The sequence below is a fragment of the Drosophila kikkawai genome, chromosome 3L (genome assembly GCF_030179895.1).
Source record: "Drosophila kikkawai strain 14028-0561.14 chromosome 3L, DkikHiC1v2, whole genome shotgun sequence".
NCBI lineage: Eukaryota > Metazoa > Arthropoda > Insecta > Diptera > Drosophilidae > Drosophila > Drosophila kikkawai.
Window position 1 is genome coordinate 12,036,934 of NC_091730.1, and position 20,715 is coordinate 12,057,648.

The 20,715-nt window shown below is 38.3% G+C and overlaps 1 protein-coding gene across 6 annotated transcripts in view; it reads left to right on the forward strand.

The window, feature by feature from the left end:
- Nucleotides 1–239: 239 nt before the first annotated feature.
- shep (alan shepard) overlaps nt 240–20,715 on the forward strand; it is a 142,326-nt gene continuing 121,850 nt past the window's right edge. For 3 of the 6 annotated variants that reach the window (XM_070285942.1, XM_070285944.1, XM_070285946.1), the window contains exons 1-2: nt 240–450; nt 2,343–2,578. In XM_070285942.1, the coding sequence (XP_070142043.1) occupies nt 2,411–2,578 (168 nt within the window). In that variant the 5' untranslated portion in view covers nt 240–450; nt 2,343–2,410. Of the gene's footprint in view, nt 451–1,155; nt 1,576–2,342; nt 2,579–7,652; nt 7,886–20,715 lie in introns of those variants that run through there. The other 3 variants (XM_070285943.1, XM_041775334.2, XM_070285941.1) reach the window with 3 other exon arrangements.

Below are 20,715 nucleotides of genomic sequence, written 5' to 3' on the forward strand. Positions count from 1 at the left end.
GCGAAACTTACCGGCAGATAACGAGAGAGCGAGCGAGAGAGCACAGTTTTTGTTGTCTTTGCTTTCGGCTCTTCTTCGTGTCGGCTCGTCTCGCTCTCTCGTGCTCACTCTCATATGATTACCGTCGCTGTCGCGTTGCGCTTTCTTCGTTTTTTCGGCTGCGCAAACTTATATTTTGTCGTTGTAATATTTTGCATAAATATATAAATTAAAGCGCGTGACGAACAACAAAAATAAAGGCAAAGTGCTCAGCAACAAATCGAACGAAATCCACATAACTTTCAAGTGCAAAGTTTGCCAGCGTGCGTGTGCGTGTGTTTTGTGTTTTTCTGCCTGCGTGCCTGCGTGTTTGTGTGTGTGTGTGTAAAACGGAACGTGCAACAAGAAGCAAGAAGAAGAGGAAGTAGCAACAGCAGCTGACAAGCCAACAACAAGCAAGATTTCCAATAAGTAAGCAACAAAAGGGAGAAAAGTGGAGGTGAAATGAAACAAAACAACCTTTGGAAGCCCCGCAAAAGGCTGTCGTAACCGATTGCAAAAACAAAAACCAAAATAGGAACAACTACAATTTGCAGGTCTCAGCTAATTGAAAGCGAATGTGTTGTTGCTTTTAGTGCATTGCACTCGATGCTAAACCAAAAAAAAAAAGAAAGAAAAAATTGCATAAAAATACATAAATAAGAACGGCAATAAAAACAATAAAGAAATTTAGAATAACTGCGGTGTTTGCTGCTCTCCCGCGCTCTCTAGACAACTCAAGTGAGAGAGTAGCATGGCTCTCTTCCAACAAGTGAATAACCTGCAGCGAGAATTACGTTTTTTATGTGATTAGTGTAATTATTTAAACCTTATCGTAGTGCAAATAATTCGTTTTCGTTTTCCTTTTTGCTTTGCTCACTTGTTGTCTTCGCTTTTCATTTTGCCGGGCGCGCTCTCTCTCTCTTTTCCTCTCTCCTTATCTCTCAGCGACAGCTGTCAAAAGCAACGGCCTCTTTCGCTCTCTCGCTGTCATTGTCCTTTTCGCATTCTAAATAAGCAATAACAATAGGCGCACTCGGCGAAAACAACAAGTGCAATTGATAAAAAGCAATAACTATTACAATTCGCTATTGAATAATATCCCCCTGCATATCAATAAATGATTGCATCAGTGTTAGTGTGTGTGTGCACGTCTGGTCCCGTAAAAATAAATAAAAGTGCAAGAAATTGGCTGGCTGTGTGCTATTTTTAATGCCCATGCAAATGTTGCAACATTCCGTGTGAGACAGACTGGGATAGCGATAGTGCTAAAATAACTCGCTGAAATGCTCCGTTGAAAAAAACAAAAAGCAACCATAACAAAAATAGTGCCGAAAATAATCAACAAACTTGCAAGTGAAATATTAATTACAAATTAGAAACACGGCAAGCGATCTCTGGAATGCGAGAGCAGTAAAGATTGCGATTGGTGGAGACAGAGAAAGAGAGAGTCAGAAGTGAGCGCAGTGAACAGTGTTGCCGAGCTGCAACCAAATTGCAAGTGTATAAAAGTAGAGCCCAAAACGGAGTGAAAGATATTTATAAATGCAATTAAAGGTAGTATTAAAAAAGTGCAAGGAAATAATAAAAGTTTATAAATACATCTATATAAGATATATGTATATTTTTTAATTCACATTAATGAATATATTAAAAAAATGCAGGGCACTACTAAAACTTATTTTGAACTTGTTACCACAAATTTTATGAAAATTCATTGAACAAATAAATAGAAAACACCTTGTACTAGTAATAAAACGAAATAACGTTAATTAACATCTGTAGGTTTTATTGTCCATGTTAAAGTTCACAAATATAAATGTGGAAATATGGTACACAAAATTTTCGTATTTTTCAGCATTTAATATAATAAATGCAAAAAAATAGTATATTAATAAAATAAATTTTTTAAATTTAATTTTCAAAATGGAAATTTAAAAATTTTTTAAATTTAATTTATTAAATTTTTTTTTAAATTTTGATTTAATTTGTTTTAATTTCTCGTTTAATATTATTTAATTATTTCACACTTTTTGCACTTGAGCTGTTTAATCGCATTACCTATCTAATGCATTTTAGTCTAATCCAACTGTGTTACACCAGAATAGGAAAACTCTAGCGCCAACTGAGCAATAATCTAAATAACTATTGACCAAACAAAAACAGCAACTGTGAAAAGTGTTGACAAAAGAACACCTGCCGGTGGCACACAATCCACCTGTATTTATTGTAACTGCTGCAAAATACAATTATAATTACTGCCTTCCCATGATTCACACTTTCTAATCTGCATATACTCTGCTTTATCGCCTTTTAATTTTCAGCAGTCACGAGTGAATTCGAGGGAGTGTTAATTGCTAAAACAAAAAAAAGAGTAGAGACCGTGTTACCAATGCATCCGAGATACAGCCCCGCACCGCCCCCTCAACAACAGCAGCAACAGATGGGTGGCGGTCCACATCCCCAGCAGGGCGGTGGCGGTGGAGGAGGCGGTATGAGGGGGCCGGCGAACGCCCAGCAATTGCCACCGCAGATTCCGCGATCCCAGAACTATGCAAACGTGAGTCAAACATTCATAAATCTCTTCTATATTTAAGGTGGCAATTTTAGATTATTATTTATTGGTCTGCGTTGATTTTTAGAGTGATTTTGGGTCAACATGTAGGACAATTTGGAAGGCATTGGAATTTTATGATTATAAATTTACATAAAACTGGGGTTTTGACCTTTACTTAAAAGTTTTATAAATTCAAAATAATACATTCAATACCATACATTCCATAAAATGGGTAATGTTTATACCTTATACTATTTATCATATAATCACACCGATTCGATCTGCTTAGTATTTGATTCAAAGAATATTATTTGTACTCATGGGGAATACTAATGTCTAATAGGCACTCTATCAAATATCAAGCTTAGTTGATAAAATACCATGGTACAAAAACGATTGGCCAAACATCTAAGCAATCAAGTCCCAACAAAGGCATCAATCAATCAGTTGCTGCGTGCATCAATCAAGCAATCAAACGGCTCACTCACTCGCACACTCCTCTCCTCTCCACGCCTTGCCTCAGTCAGTCACCCAGTCAGTCAGTCAGTCAGTCAATCGTTCATTCAAATCGGACGCAGGCTGATGATTTTTGATGCGGATTCTGATTCTGATGCTTTCCACATAGAAGGCGCCAGCTTTGCCTCGCGGCCAATATAGGGGGCGCCACTGCAATCGACATGTGTCATACGCAGTCGTTCGAATCATGGGGGGAAAAAGCGGGAAATGCGGCAGGAAAATCGGGCAAAAATCGGGGGGAAAATCATGGGTAAAGGAGGGAGCCAAATAGAGGAAAGCTGTGGGTAGAAAGGGAGGAAGGGAGCACGCATTTGAGTGGAAAATTGCTCCCGCTGATGCGGCTGCCACTGCCTGGCAATGATATGGATTTCTTCTAACCATTTTCGCCATCAATTTGCTGACAGTTGCAGTGCAGCAGCCGCCGCTGCCGCCTGCCTAATCCCGATGCTAGAATCGGGGCACTATACCGCCACCACCACATTATCCCCAATCCCACCTGACAAATCATTATTCACAGGGCCGCCGCTGAAGAAAGGAACATTTTAGCAGGATTTCCTCGTATTTTTGTTGTTGCTAATTTCAATGGTATTAAAACCCAGTTTTCCCCAGTTGGTGTGGGATTTGGCATTGTGAAATATTTCCATCATAATTTATGCATTTGCTTTCTAAATAACACCAACATAGTACACTCGCAAAAAAAGGAAAGAAAAAGAAATAGAAATAGAAATAGAAATAGAAATAGAGATGAAAACCACAAAATGGAAATTACACAAAGGCAACATTTGTAAGTAGTTTCCCTTCGTCCTTTGCCACCTGACAAAAATCTGGTTTACCTGCGTGTATATATGCGTGCACTGAAATAAATTATTTAACATATATTTAGATATTTTAGGAATTTTTAAAAAGTGTCCTATGATTTTTCTTAGGTTCTTAGAGACTCACATGAGATTTACTTGCATTTAAAATGCTCCCCAAAATGATTTATTCTATTCCAAAAACTATTGTGAACTCAGTATCACATTTATATCGACAAAAAGGTATATCATTTTTTCTTTGTGTTGCAAATTCTGTACATAAAATATATATGTATTCCATATAATAAACTATTCAAAGCTTTTGCGGCACAATACTGAGCGGGGCCAGGACGTACCCTATGTTGCTCGTTTTGCTGCGTTTTAGGGTAGCTCACCTGGCCAGGCACCCCATCTATCCCCACCAACACTCACTGCAACCCCTCCAGGTGTGCTCGCTTTGTAGGCAGCATCTATTTGGCATCCTCTAATGGCCAACAGGCGTTGCTTTGGCTTTCCACGGGAACGTTCTTTCATTTAAACAGCTTTCAACTCACGGCAACAACAACATTCTGGCAGACCACATCAAAATAAAAATGCCAGGAGACGGAGGGGGGTAGAAAAAAGTAAGGAAAATACGGGGAAAAATTGTAAACAGTCGCGCACTTAGTCAGCGCCGCAGTCCAAGGCAGTTATATTGTGCCCGGAATGAAAATTATATTTCGCATTTTGTGTGTCCGCCGAAGAAAGAAAAGTAAATAAATAAAAGCGGAACTGGGCAAGTTGCTGAAGTTTATGGAGTTAAGGGAAGATGTATTTAAAATTACTTTAGACCACACTTTGTGTGAGGGGTTTTATTTTATTTATTATTATTTTTTCATGGGTGAAATTTTGAGGTAAAATTGGAGTTTGAAAAAACTTTGGGGGTGTTGGATATTAATTTTTAAAAAGTTTTGCTTGAAAACTCGTTTTTTTTTTGTTTAAATAATATTTTTTAAATATTATATTTATTTTCGAAAGAGAAACCACGTTTTCAATATATCTTTTTGAGTTTTAAGTTCTTAAAACTTCTTATACTTTCTCTGTTTTTGTTATACCTAAATTATATAATTTTTATTAGATTTATTAAGCTTACTTTTTTCTGCAACTGTTTTAATCCAATCGTATTGATTTACCAAATACTTTCCCCAGTTTTCCAGCATCGTAGTTATAGTTCTTGTTTTCCCGCTTCCTCTTTAGTAATTAGGAAATTAAATACTCAGGAAATATACAAAAGGAAATATCATTTACACTCCTTTGATTTGCTTTTCCTACTCTCCTCGCTTTGCATTTACCTGAATAATTTGTTTTCCACCTTTTACCTTTACCTCCTTTCCGCTTTTTGAGTAGAATTTTCCTTTTGGCAAATTCTATTTGAGTTTGCAAACCCAAAAATGTTTCGTAAAACTTGAAAACTTTACAGTATTTGAGTTTGTGCGCTAAAAAGTTTGCACAACAAAATATTTATATTTCGATGGTGATGATGATGATGATAGAGTAAAGAAGGAAGAGGCACGGGGAGTTAAATTAAGAATGAGAACTTTTGCCTAGTCACGTAGTAATTTGTGATTAAATTCAATGTTGACAATTGCCGGAGAAAGCCAGAAAGTTGTTAAGGTAATTGCGACCGCATAGGCTGAGATGCATTTCAATTCAAGCTGCTTGACCAGGCGGCCAAGGGAGTGGACGGGATTCTCTAGGATTCTCGGGACACCGGGATATTCTCTAGGATTCTCCAATGCAGCGCTGAATGCCGGACGAAACGCCTTTGAGCCATGCGCCTGCGTCGGCTTGTGGATCCTGTTGCTGGGGATTATTTTTGCCGGCTCGCAGCAATGCATTCGAAGGCACGAAGTATAGGGAACGAAACGCCAGAACCGAGGCGAGCCGAAACCCAGTCCGAGGGCGAATCTGAGGCCTTACTCCAAAACCTTACTCAATGAGAAATTCAGAATCCATTCGACGATTGTCAAGTTCAGTTACAAACGCCTTTTCCTCATTTTGCGCACCACAAAAGCGGAAAGCGACCACAGAGCCCCAAGCACACAGAGATTGCCTGAGACGAGCGCCAAGTCTGAAGCCAAAAATTGTATCGAAATAACCGAAATCCAATTCCAATTTAAAATCCAAGAAAATAGTCAAGCCAAGCGCAGGGAGCCCCAAGGAGTCCTGCAAATATCCTTTCAACAGTGCAAGCTCGCCATTTTGTGTTTCGAAAAAAAGTTTTATCGCAAAGCCACGCCGCAAGATTCAGCATTAAAATATATATAAAAAAGATATTATATATATATTTCCATTTCCCCGTGCGTATACGTAATCTGAGTCGAAGTCAGTTCATTCTGTCCATGATTTACAAATATTAAAAATATATTATACAAGTAGTCACTGAGAGAGTTCGCCGAGTGCAAGTGCAAGTGAAGTTCAGTATTATTTACAAACGCGCGAAAAAAATATTAAGAAATTTACAAAGTAATTCTGCTCAAGAACTCGCTACTCAAAGTAGTCCAAGGATTCCCAGTCTCTCAGCGCAACAATTGTCAGCGAGAAATTCCTACGCATCTTAGACAACTAAGAACTCTTAATAAAACCAGAAGAAATCAACTAAAAAGAGTTACAAACTCTCAAAGCAAAATATATAATTAAAAAAAGTCATAAGAAAACATTAAAGTGAACACCAAAGCAAAGATCTACAGTATTATTTTAATAAAATATATTACAAAGGAAAATAATAAAAAGAAACTCTAAGCGATAAATAGAGACAATAAAGTTAAAAAATAAAATAAAACCAAATTAAATTTGTGACATTAGCTTAAAAGTAAAACCATAAAACTAGCTTAATTGTGAGTGAAAAAGATTTAGCAAATTGCCATAAGAAAACAAAACAAAAAATAGTTAAAAAAAGCTTAGCTTGAAAAAAAAAAAGAAACAAAATTAAATGTGTCTACTTGTGTGTGTGCTTAACTAACTGCAAATTGAGAAATAATAAAAGTAATTAAGTCAAATAAAATTCAACATTAATAAGTGTTCAGTGTTTAGCCAATATATAAAATCGCATTACGATCTCTAGTCAATGTTCTCAATCTAAAAAAATCAATAAGAAAATCTACTAAAACCCAGACAACGGCAGACAGGGCTCAGACAGTCGCACAAGAAAAAGTAAGGAAAAAAGGAGGAAATCTATTTACAATCGACCTGCTCATCAATAGCCATTAAAATTGCGTCAATCAAGAGAAAAACCTCGCCATTGCCCGCAGCAACATCGACGCTAGCTAATTTTAGTCAGCAACAGCAGCAGCAGCAGTTCGACAAGGAGTCCTTCGACCAGCAGAAGCAGGAGCCCTTCCAGTTCGAGGCAGCAGCTGTAGGCCAATCGTTGGCAACAGTTGTGCAAACACCGGCAGAAACCACAGCAGCAGCGGCGGTAGCAGCAGCAGCAGCAGGAGCTACACGACCAACACTCCCAGGAGCAACTCCTACATCCACAGGAGCAATATCCTTGAGTCAGCAGCTACAAGCACCACCACCACCGCCGCCGCCGCCACCGCCGCAGGAAACCGCAGCAACAACAAGTGTTGCCGGGACAACAGCAATCAAAACAACAGCAGCAGCAGCAGGAGCAACATCAGTGGCTAGCAAGGGCAAGGCTAGCAAAACCACAGGCAGCAGCAACAGCGACTGTAAGAGCAGCAATAGCAGCAGCAGCAAAAGCAACAGCAACAGCAGCAGCAGAAACAACAGCAGCAGCAGCAGCAACAGCTATAGTAGCAACAACAACAGTACCAGCACCACCACGACGCTGTACACGTGCTCCAGCGCCTCCTCGTCGCTGATTGCCCAGCCGCCGCCAACAAAGATATTTAAGACGGATCACCATCTGTGCGCCGCCTACGGACTGCCGACCGCCACCGCTGCCGCTGCTGTTGGTGGGCATCCCTGCGTCTACTGCGTGATACCTGTGCCCGTGGTGAGTGTCCTCCAAAGAACCCTTCAAACTGGCTTTCAAGAAATACATTGTCAGAAAAAGATGAGGAATTTAGACTTTTAGAGACTTTTGGAGGTTTCTGAACAAATATTTATGTTTAATTTCTTATTCTTATTCTTATTCACAAAAATGTATTTAAAAATCTAAATTTTTTCCCCTGTATGCCATGCCAAGTAAAAAAGAGACTACAATTTTTTGAGTGTATAATTTGCATAGTCTTCTTTTGATTTTTTACAGTCATTAAATATTGAAATAATTACGCTGGTTGGGTGGGGGGAATAATGCGGACTACAGCTGGTATCTCCTGGTTGTTAGCCTCCTCAATGCTCCATGGCCCCCGTCAATTTGCTTATCCTGTCTGATGATTATCCTGTTCCTGGCGGCGTGTCGCGGACCGGGCGGTTTCTCATTATCATTTATTATCCAATGTTGACGGCTTGGATTCCGTCGTACTTAAATAAATGTATATTGCTTATATATTTTATTATATTGTGCAGACTCTCCCTTCTCAGGTTGGAAACAGAATTTAGCTGCTTTGTGGGGGTAATCCAAAAACGAAATGAATTGTTCAGGTTGAAGAAGTTTGAAAGGAAAATTTGTATATATTTTTGTGGTGGGGTATTGGGTTTTGTGAACTCAAGCGGAATGACTGGTTCTTTTTGGGTTGGAATATTTACGATTCTGTGTGAATTTGAAAGTTTTTCTTTGAATATTTTTGGTTGATATTATTAATTTTTTAATTATTTCAAAGGATCTGTTTCTTTTTCTTGCCTTACTTAAGATTCTGAGTAGAGTCTAAGGGTTTTTATGTATATTAAGCACTTTGCTTAAAGTATTTTCTGTGCAATTTGTTTTTATGTATTAAATAATATCTTATTTAAATTCAATATATATATTTTAATTCTAATTAAATTATTTTATTAAAACAGTTCTTGCCTTTAAGAACAAATAAAACAAAGAGCAAAAAAGACAAATTTACATACATTTCTCAGCTTTGCAATACAAATTGCACAAACAGAGGCACAAACAGAAGAAGTAATCTCAAGCTAAGTAACAGAAATCTGAGGCAGCCACACCCACAACCACCAAACAAGCTCCCGGAACCACCCAACACCCCCCCGGAAAACCTCAAAGCCACCCCGTCCCTGTGCTGCTGCCATTAGCAGCGTCAGCTGTTTGTCCACTTAAAGAATGCCCAGATAATCGAGGCAACAAATGTGCCTAATGTCAATGACAATAAAGACAAATTATACAAATATTTGACTAACTGACTGACTGACGAACTGGAATGATAATGACACTCATTGTTCGTGTGTAGAACAAGGAGAATTTCATTAAAAACCCCACAACAAACAACCAAATGGGCCAATAATTGGCTAAAGAGGGTAGAAAACTAAGGGAAAACTGAGGAAAAACTGCCTCGGCCAGCACATTTTCAATAATTACAACAAAAATCAAGAGAGCCGCAATGACCGCAAATATAAATCTGAAATAATAATGGTTATTAGCTCCGGTGTATATGTATGTATATGGTTAAGAATTATGTTTTTGTAGGTGGCAGCGAGGGTTGCTCTCTTATAAAGCCACAGAAATGTTTTCAATTACAAATGGGCAGAAAAGCAAAGGAAAATCTAAAGAAAACTGAGGGAAAAAATGCAACTGAAAAATCTTTTCATATTATTCATTCATTTTCATTGTTGTTTAGCGGGGAGCCAGGGAACTTGGGTCTTTCCTCATTGTCCATTGCCAAGAGTGAAAAATGTTGTTCCCTTTTTATTTCTATTTATTTTTTATTTTATTTTTTTGTACTGAGTTTCTTCCTTCTTTTGCTCCTTATACTGTTTTCCTTTTTATTTTATTTATTTTTTTGTTTGGTTGAGCTTTTGGGGGGCTCAGGCGAATGAGATTTATGTAAGAATACTGTCTGAGCTTGCCGCTTTTTCGTTCTCTGCTCATTTTGTTGATTTCTAATTAATTTTACTCGAAGTGAAAATGAATTGGCAAAATGCCCTGGAGACACAATACGAAGAAATACGAAAAAAGGGCAGACGAAATGAACTCAAGTCAGAGAGGATCCTTTTAGTTAAATATGTGATTTTCCCTCACATATTTTGTAGCATGCAATTTGGGTTTGCTAAGTAATTGCCAAGAGAAAACAGAGGGAAAGGAGGTAAATTCTTAATTAACGAGTTGAGATTTACCAGGAAAAACATTTTTAGAAAGTTTTTCCATTAAAGATTATAATAATAAAGGTAATCTTTATGTTTAATATTAAATTTCTGATTCTTAAAAAATGTAAATGTTAAGCAACAGCTTAATATATATCTGCATAAAGCTTATGATTTTATAATTAATGTTATTTTAATCCCAATGAATTTTGCTTTATGCAAATTCCAAAATCCCTAAAAGGGATTATTTGTATTTAGAAATCACTTTTGGACCTACCCAACCTGCATTAATGGTTGCATTTTTCTGCTGCCTCGTTAAGTGGGCAGTTGGGCCACGCCCACTGCCAGAAAAGGCACTTATGAGCTGCGTGTACTGCTGGCTGCCACAATAGTTGCTGCTGCTTTCAAGGACCTTTTCAAGTGGCGGCGTTCCACGTGGCGTATGCGTGACATGGTCGCCTATGAATATGCATTATTATTTTCCGTATATGTGCACTCGGCTGGGTCCAGTGAAGTGCGGCTAATTAGCAACTGACATACATTTGCAACTAACCCAAATTGTTGCCGCTGTGCTGACGAGGTTAAGTGAGGTCGGTTGCCGGTGTTCCCCTTCTTTTTAAGGAAACAAATTTTAAAGGTGGACCAGGCTAATGGTGTGGAAAATCTGTACTCTCTCTTGCATACGAAATGAGATGAGATGAGTTTTTGTTTGGTCCTCCGCTACTTTTGGTAATTGTTATTGATGTGGAAATATGTGCGATTAGCCAGGCTCTGTCTCTGCCTTTCCTTCTCCTGGGTAAAGCAAAAACTTTTTTGGCCCCCAAACTAAAAAGTGAAAATTTTATGGCCAAAAGCAAGAGAGGGCCAGCAAAAAAATGAAATAAAAAGGGCAGAAGGCGGCGACGCCATATTGGATAACATAAAATGGCGTTTATGATGGGCAAAGTTTCATCATTTGCAATTTGCTTTTGACCCTCCGCTCGTCCTTCGCTCTCTGTGTGTGTGTGTGTGTTTGAGTTTTCCAGCAAATTTAACATAAACCATTTTTGGTTTGAGTTTTTTTTTTGTTTTTACCTCCACCTCTCAGCCGATTTATTTTTTTTATTTGCCGTTTGTTGCAAACTGTTTTCATAAATGATTTTTACCCCCAAAACCCATGCATATCATTTCATTATATATATACATATTTGTGTTCAGCTTGAAGTTTTTAACTGATTCAATGTTCTGTTCACAGTTTGCCCAGTTTCCAGTTTAATGCCACTGACTGAGCATTTAATTAATGTTTTTACGAACTGGAAAAATGAAAAATAAACCAAAAAAAAATGGTTGAAATTGTCCCGTGTGCTTCAGACTCACAAAATAAACATATATGTGTTTGTATAGAAAGAGAGAAAACTTTACGAGCGAGGGAAAAATAGGGGAAAAAAAGTTTTCCGGGTAATTCCATGAAATGGCATTTCATTGAATTCAATTTCATGCTCTGTAATTATTTTGTACAAAATGTTTCGGGACTATGGTCGGGTTTGCAACAACGACAACTGTCGCAGCAACTAATCAAGTTGAGTCAATGAAGCAAAGCTCTGCACCAAAAAGGGGGAGTAGTTGGGCGCCAGAATAGGGAGGTTAAATGTCAAAGTTGAGTGTACATATATTCGGGGACCACTCTCGTCTGCGTTTGTGTGTGTGTGCGGTGAATTAATGAAAAATAAATTCAGCTTTTCACAAGCACACACAAGCAGAGAAAAAGAGAAATACAGAATTTCTCTTTTGATGGCCAAATATCTAATTTGGGTTCAATTATTCAATGCTCCTCTCCTCGCCTTGTGGCTTTATTAATCCCATATATTTCAGTTCAGGTAAAACACGCATCTAATTTACTAATCACTCATTCAGGCATCAATGTCCATCAAAATAAATTACCAACTGCATCATTTGATACAATAAATTTTGGTGAAACTTAAAATCAAATTGTGGAATTTGTAATCTAATTGAGGGAAATTCAGCTCTGGGCTAAAGTTTTCGACAATTATTTAATTGACGCACTACACTTTGTCAATAAATATATTGCGTTTGAGTAGGTTTGACTAATTCGAGATAACCTGTTGTAAATTGCATTTCCAGAAACTGCAATTACTTGACTCTTATGACTCTTAATTAGAAGCAAAAGCATGACCCTTAACAGACTTTGTAAATTTAAGGGCAACAAGGGGAAAAAGTAAAGGAAAATGAATTTATTTAATTAGCCAGAAGTTTTACATTGGCTTTTCTTGTTTACCTTTGAAGTAGGAAAGTCAAAGTATCATTTAAGCCTAATTTAAGCGCTGTGAGATACAAGAATTTTCCTTTATTTACACTTTATGAAAGCCAAAAGGGCATTTTTGGGGGCAGCAGAAAGCATAAAACTAAAACTACAAAAAAATTAAATATATGAGCAAATTCAGAACTCTAGATTACTCACAAGTAAAAGCATATTGTACTTTTTATGGCTCAATTTAGGTTTTAAAAGATTAAAATTTAAATCTTACACAACACAAAGTTTAAACATTCCCATTTCAAATTCATTTCCATTAAAAAAAGTTCCCCTAATGGTATAGCCAAAAATTAAAGCCAACTAAAACATTTATTCTTACATTTTTCGCGATACACATTCCTTGCATTTTAGAGCCCATGGCTAAAAGTATGCTACAGCGGAAAAGCAAGGAAAATTTGAAGTCTTAAATAGATTTCCCAGGGTGTGTGCAGTAACAATTCTTTGACTTTTGCCACGTTTTCATTTCTCGCTTTATTTTTGGCATCAAGCAGCAGCAGTGGCAGCCTTTTGAGATTCGTTACGCTACAACGCCTCACAGACGCGGCTCCTCCATCGTCCTTTAAGCTATATTTGTGTGTGTGTCTGTGTTTGTGCTGGAGTGTGTGTCTCATATGTGTGTGTGTGTGTTCTGACACATGCTCAGCCCGAGTTGGCCTGGCTTGTGCTGCTGCCAGAGCCACTTGGCCAAAGTATTTTAACCTAAAATTTGTAAAAATAGCACATCAAGAGGCATTCTCGGGGCGCCTTCTGCTGCTTCTGCCTGTGCCGCTTCTTCTTCGCCAGGCTTCAAGTGGATGCTCTAGAGAAATATATACATACACTGAAAAAAATCTAAAAGAAGTGATTGAATTTTAAATTTATATTTAACATGATGATGGAGTTCTATAAAAAGAAATCAAGACCTGTAAATAATATTTTATTTATATTTTTTATCTATATTGTAAAAGAAACCATTTTAAGTAAAGGTATCTTATGACCATCCTTATTTTCTCAGTGCACATTAAACACACAATGAAGGGCGTTGCGTTAAATTTATCTACTGTACCACAGTGCGTATGCTTGATGCTTTATTTATTTATTTAATTTGGCACGGAATGAAATGAGACGAAGTGTAGCACCGCAATGCATTGTCCATGGGTGTCCATTAGAGGGGCGGCTAGGGGGGTTTTTGTGGCATAAAATATGTTGAGCAATTTGTCAACAGGATCTGTCTCTGAGCCACTCCCCCTGTTGTTGTTTGTTGTCCATCACCCGTTGTGTCCTGTAATGAAATGTCATTAACATTAAAACAACTTTCAACACTTGGCCTCGCCATTTGCTGACATTTTTTCTCTCCTTCTGTGTGTGTGTGTGTGCTGGGAAATCATCGAAAAATAGAAAAGGAAAACAAGGCGAAAAAGATTTCTATGTATGTGCCATCATCATCAACTTTTGTCGCCTGACTTTTTCTCGATTTCGTTTTGTTAATGAAAAAAGTTTGCTTGGCTCCCTTTTCTGCTTTGAATTGTTTGATGAGCGAGAAAATATTTTTTCGTTATTTTCATTTTTGCACGTCCTGGCGACGCCTTTGACGTCCTGGCTTCATCAACTTTTCATTAATTTATTACATGCCCTGGCCAAAGCCACGCCCCGCCCGATAGGTGCCTGGCTGGATTCATAATCATTCTACACTTTTTGTTTTCTTTTTTTTTATTGGCTGTTTGTCAAAAAGATTCCTCATTTTGTGCTGTGCTTCTTTTTTCTCCTACAGATTTTGCTTGTTTCAATCAATGTTTTTATTAAAAAGTTCATTTTTTTTTATTGGACCATGAACTTTGACATTCTCCTCTTGTATTTGTGCATTATAACTTTTCTTTGCTTTTGCGTGGGCTTTTCTTTTCAGTCTGATTTGTAGCCGTATTTTAATGTCTATATATGTACAAGATATCTAGGTAATCCCATTATAATGACTTGACCAAGATTTGGTAAACTTCTGTTTCATGCTAGAGACTGCAGAGTACTCTATAGAATATATAAATGCTAATTTTTAATATGTACTAGATTAAATAGTTGGTACAATATTGCAATTTATTTCTTTTAGTAAACACAATTTCTTTATTACATATTTTTGGAAAATTGCCCTTCGCCTTCCACAAAGAGTATTAAGCTGTCCACATCTTAAGCTTAATATATCTCTGATATTTCCTTCCTATCGTCCCTACTCCACATGTCCGTGCTCCAATACAAATTGCAAGTTCGCATCATTAGCTTTGTCCGAAAATTGTCACGTTCGGCACACGTGTGTGCGCAAAGCTGCATAATCCGGCTCCTTGTGTCGCCGCCGCCTCCCTTGGCCAAATCGCTGTAGTCGTCATAGTCGTTGCCGTTGTCGTCGTCGTCGTCGTCCAACCGTAACCACTGCTGGTGGTTGCCGTACAACGTTTCCTCTCGTTCTGCTCGCTCCTTTGCTCCGGCTATCTCTCGGTTCTGTTAACCAATCCGACCGCCAACGTAAACCGCTAAGTGCTTCCCTTTGTTGCGTTCCATTCTCGGTTTCGGTCTCGTTTCTGTTCCTGTTTTTCCGTTGTATTTCGCTTAGCAGCTTCAGGAGTAAACGGAAGTTTCATATTATTGCTGCTGGCGCTTAACAACACTGTCGGACAGTGTTGCCCTCTAACATATGAAACAAAAGTACAGTCAAACTTGGGAAATATATATTCGGTTTTTTTTATATTAAATAAAATAAAATGGATGTTTGCTTTTATTTCTGCTGACGCTTAACAACACTATAAGATAGTGTTAGACATTAACATCTGAAGCAAAAGTGCAGTCAAAGTTGTAATTGTCTAAGTGGAAATAACCCAAAAATAAAAACCCGCTTAGGGAGTTAACTTTTGATTAATTGAAGTTCATTGTTTTACAGAGAGACATCAATTTATGAAGTTGACCCTCGAAATAGTTTCCCCTCCTAACTTTTACGTGAGTTAAGGAAAATTCGATTTTGGAGAGGGATAAGTTCAACTGTACTTCCAACCATTCCTGGAGTGTAACGTGCTGACGACTTTCGCATGAAACGTGCCCGGCATAAATCGTTTTCAGCTCGAGAAGCAGAGAAAAAGTAAGGGGACGATTAGGGGATGTGTGAGAAGTGGGATCCTCCCCTTATGTGCGTTATATGTATATGTGTTTTTGACCCTCGCTTCAAACACCGCCACAGGATGGCAGTTACTTAGCTTATTGCCGAGTTGCATTACCAAGATTTCTTTGTGCGCGATATGATATAGTGATATAGTGCGGTCGTCCTCGCTTCATATCATATCATATTATTCTTGATTTGCTGTGTGTGGTCTGTAAAAAGGATGTAATATGAAATGAGTGTGGGAAAAAGGGATTTATTGGAATGGCAACTATATCAGTGTTGAGGAATTCTGGTCTAAGTCAAAGAAATTTTTGAGATTTATGTTAGTTTTCTATTTCTTTGGATGTTTGTTCAAGTAAATTTATTGCGGAATAAAATTTCAATTCAAAACTAATAGGTAAAACGAATTTAAGAACATTTTAACATAATCCCAAGATAATTACATTTCCTTTAGGCAAGCATATTTGTGTCTTTCCATCCCAGTTTCTAGCTACTTTCGTGTTTGGTCCTTTAACATTTCCTTAAGTTTCTACCAAGTCCTTGAGCTAAACATTCCTTTTAGTGAACCCCGAAAAGGAGTGGCTTTCGATTTGGAGCGAGCTAAGCCAATGGCTGCTGGGAAATGTCAAACTTCAGGACCAAATATATATCGTGTCTGTGTCATAATCAGGATGCAGTCAGTCACATCTTCGTTATCCCTGTCCCTAAACCCCGTTATTTGACATGCACTTAGCGATTGGCGAGAGTTGGAGCTAGTCGGAGTGGATTTTGCCCGTATTTCCCCAAATTCACCACCTCTTCCCCTTATTCATGTGGCTGCTGATGCTGCTGCCAGCAGCGTCTTTCTCGAGGAATGCAGAATGTATTATTAACTCTCGGCAACGTTTTTGACACATCCATTGATATGCACATTTGTGACTTGTCGCACTGCATTGACTGTCAATGTGAATGCAGCACACGCACACACACAACTCACATACATTATCAGATGCGAAAAATGGCTGGGGAGATCCTGGAAAAGGGACACAGCATTACAGCTGCGGACTGGCACATTTGATAGTGTTGTAAAATGCATAAAAAAGTGCTTAGCATATTAAAAACATGGCCAAAATGTGCAGCTGTCACGCGGTGCCTTTGGGGAATACTACGTGCCCAGTAAAAACGAATGACATGTGTGGGAGGGAATCGTGAGTGGAAAGTACCAATGACAGTCCACATGCAAGCACCCAATGCAAGAGGACATTTTTAACTAGGTTTATTTTAATGGAATTTTATGTGGGTAAATAGTCGAGAATTGTCTAGAATAATCAAAAATATATATAATATATAATAGATGCTGCCTCAACATGTTCCTAGCAACATTTGCTTTCATTTGTCAACATTTTCTTCTGCTATTAGTCCTTTTTAATTTATATTTTTCATAAATTTAAGCATAATTGGACTAAGTGAATTACCCAAAGTGCTATGGGAACCAGGTATCCCATTGTAAATGTTCCTACTTGTTTTATCCTATCACAAAGGCTTATATTAAACTTTTGTAAATATTTAACAAGGCTGAAGAAACTTCTTAACAGTAAAGATTCCTTGAATCCGCTCTTAAAAGAAATGAAATTCTTGGAATGTGTCGTAAAAATCGAGTGTAGCCAAAGTACATCCCACACGTCGCAGCATTTTCTAGCAATTTTCAACATTTTTGCAACATTTTGATTTATTTTCGTGGAGCTTACACACACATAGTACACACACAGTGAGAGACGGGCATGCATGTAGCCTCTAATGCATATGCAGAATTTTGCATACGTTTCTAATAATTCATCTTCGTGTTTTGCTGCTCCTTCTTCTTCGTTTTTAGCCCTTTTTGGTATCTTCCCGTTTATCTTCATTTTTTTTCTTTCTCCTCCGATGGCAGCTTCTTGTGGAAAGTTCTTTTTTGGCGCAACTTTTGCTGCCTCAGCTCGCTCTGCCATTACCAATTTTTGCATATCTCTGTTTGTGCAGCTTTGAACCTTCACCTCGCAACCACCCAGCAGCCAACCCTTCTACATTTTGGAAAATTGGAAAATAGTTTCTCCGTTTGCTTCTTTTTAGATCTTTTTCTCTGTTTTCGTTTCTTAGCACCCCAAACCATTTTCCTTTTTATCGACTTATTGTGTTTGACGGAAATGTGCTTTGTCTGTCTGTGCCACGCCCCCACTCTCCAAAAAACACACTCCAACCCACATTTATCGGTGATATCGGGAATGGAAATCGAAGGGAGTTACGATGACAATGGCAACGAGTCCTTTGGCATTCGTGTAGATATGTTGGCAAGCAGAGATATGTAAATGGAAAGGGTTGAAGGGGTTTGGGATTTACAACGCGGGCTCTGAGAAGTTGAAAGTTTGTCACATTGAAATCGAATGAAATATATGCAAAAAGAAAAAGGAGTTGGATAAAGTAATAATTTAAGCTGGGATACTACAAGAAAATTGAGTAATAATATAAGATATGTGTATGATTTCTATATATAGAGGCTTTAATTTGCTTTTCTTAACTTAACAAGAAAAGAATTATTTTTTTTTTTTGCTTGAAAATAAATAGTAATACTCAAAGAAAGGCAGACAAATTAAATTTTAGTAATCGTTTTTCACTTGAAAAGTCTCCCAACTGTGCCTTTTCTGGCACCCTCCCTCCTTGTCACATAATTCACAATATATTTCTAGGGGAGAATGATAGTAACTTACAGCCAACATCTCCTTTATATATATATATTTCTCTGGGAAAGTCGCATACAATTGCTTTATTTCATTTTGTACATCTCATATTTCTCGAGTTGCAGTTGCAGCCTGCAGCTGCTGCTTCCTCTCGGAATAGTTTGAATGGCCAACACAACTCCTTCCTGCGGCGGCATCATCTGGCCACATTTCATATTCGACATTCCCTGAGACGACGACGACGACGACGACTGGGCTGTGAGGCTCGTTTCCTGTCTCGTCCTGCGGATTCCTAAGTAGTTTTTTCCTCGGTCGCATTTCCCATTGGCATTTCCCACTCGAAGCAGGCCAAAGGACTATTGATAGCTGAAGCTGCCAGCTACTTTGGCAGCTGGCTTACCCTAAAAACTCTTGCACCTCCTCTGTACCCTCACTTGAAAAGTATTTACGTTAAATTGAACTTTTGTGTTTGAATTTCTTTTTTTTTTTTTGGGCTGGCTAACTTCACATTGCGGCTTGTCCTGTCCGAGTTGACTGCACATTATATCCCAACCCGTCCAAAGAGTGTCGACGCTAAGCTATTTTTATTAGAATTCCCCAAGAAAGAAAAGAACAAAAATGGCGGCAAGATTGCTGCCTGTCTGTCGTGGCCCTTTCCGGTTTGCCTTTGGCCGGCCAGGAATTTCATTGGAATAATTAAAAATTATAAATGTGCATGCAGCAGCTGAAGCTTCTGGGGCTGACCGCATTCCGAACCAAATTAAAAGCCGAAAATTGCACCCGAAAAGCATCAAGGATGCCGGAAATGCTTTCTCGCTGCCGTTTCCTCTTTTATTTCTATTTTTTGTGTTGCTTTTAATTTGCCCAAAAATTCTTAGAAAATGGCACAGAAATTAAATCAACATAAATGTTGCGTTGATCAGGTTTTTGTAGATTAAATTAGCCAATTTTCTGCCTATTCCAACAAAAAAAGATTATTTCAACTGCATCTTCACTGCGTATACTTAATATTAATCAACACAGTAATTAAAAATAAAATCGTAACAATTTATAAGGCCAGGAGATGCATTTTATACTGGGCTTAATTTGTTACAAAAAAATAAGTAAATATCTAAAAGGTTAGCTTAAACCCTTGGCGAAGGGCTAAAATATTTTATTTCTTGGTTAAAATCCACAAATTTCAAAATATATTTTAAAAAAATCTTAGATTAATGAGTAGTAAATAAAAAAAATATCCTTTACCGAATTTTAAAGATATTTAAAATCACTCATGTCTTATGTACATGCATATAAAAAATTATACTTAAGACATGATATCCTTGGTTCTTAGGGTCGAACGGGGCGTATGCTTAATGTGAAACAAGGAAAAAGCTAAGTACCAGCTGAGGAGTTGCAGCAGCAGCCAAAGAAGAAAAGTGCAAGCAGATAAAATATAAGGCATAAGTAGATAGATGAGTGGCTGCTGCTGCTTTTCTGTTTTCCCACTGCTTTTCCTGGCTTTTCCGGCTGCTTTTTCCCGATGATACTGCTGCTGCTGCTGCTCGTATTGCTACTGCTTTCCTGCTAATGCAGCTTGGCTATGATGCTGTGTTTAGGAAGAGCCTTGCAACTCTGGAGAGTGAAAAATCCAAAGCCGGAAATGAAAAGTGGCATGTGTGTGTGTGTGTGAGGAAGAGAGGTGTGGACATTCAGAGGGGGGATTATATGTGTGTATGGGTGGGTGTGGCCATTTTGCAAAAGCGCAGCTGTAGCAACACTTTATCTCCATGGGTGTGCGTGTTTGTCTATGTAATGAGGGCAATTTAAGGGCACTTGAAGCAATTCAATTCTCACACACACTCATGCTCGCACTGTCCTTCTGTCTACGTGTGATGTGAAGGGGGTTGTGAAGAGTGGAGGGGTTAAAACAGACGTGGCAAGTTTTTAGTGTTATTAATATGCATGCAATGCATATGCTCAACGTACGCCATTCTCTTCTGTGTGGTATGTGTGTGTGTGTGCACGCCGCCATTTTGCTTGATGCCGCCATTGCAGCAGCCTTTAAACCACCCCTCGCCTCGTCCTTTTTCGGGGGTAGCAGCTGCATCGAGTGCTCTGCTAGTATTATTAAGTGCCTGCCCGCCTTCAACTGCATAACGAACTACGGGGCAGGGGTTATTAACCCATAACTGGAATACATGTGCTTAATTTTTTTCGTTTTACTTTTTTTTTTATAACCCTTTTGAATGGCTCAGTGGAAAAGCTACAGAGAGAGAGAGACCAGCAAGTGGGACTGCCGGCTGAGCACGGAAATTTTCCAAGGATTAGACGCATTAATGGATTATTTTAAGAGATTTGTTTTATTTCAACTATTTTCATTTCGTTGTGCATTTGTTTTTTGTTAGTTCTTGCTCAGCTGTTGTAGGTTTTCCTGCCCGCAACGTTGCCTAAATTATGCAGATGAGCTTAAGGAAAGCTTTTAACGGACTTAAAGTTGCGGTGATGCTGAAAATTTGTTTGCTACGTAAACGGATTCAAAAGTT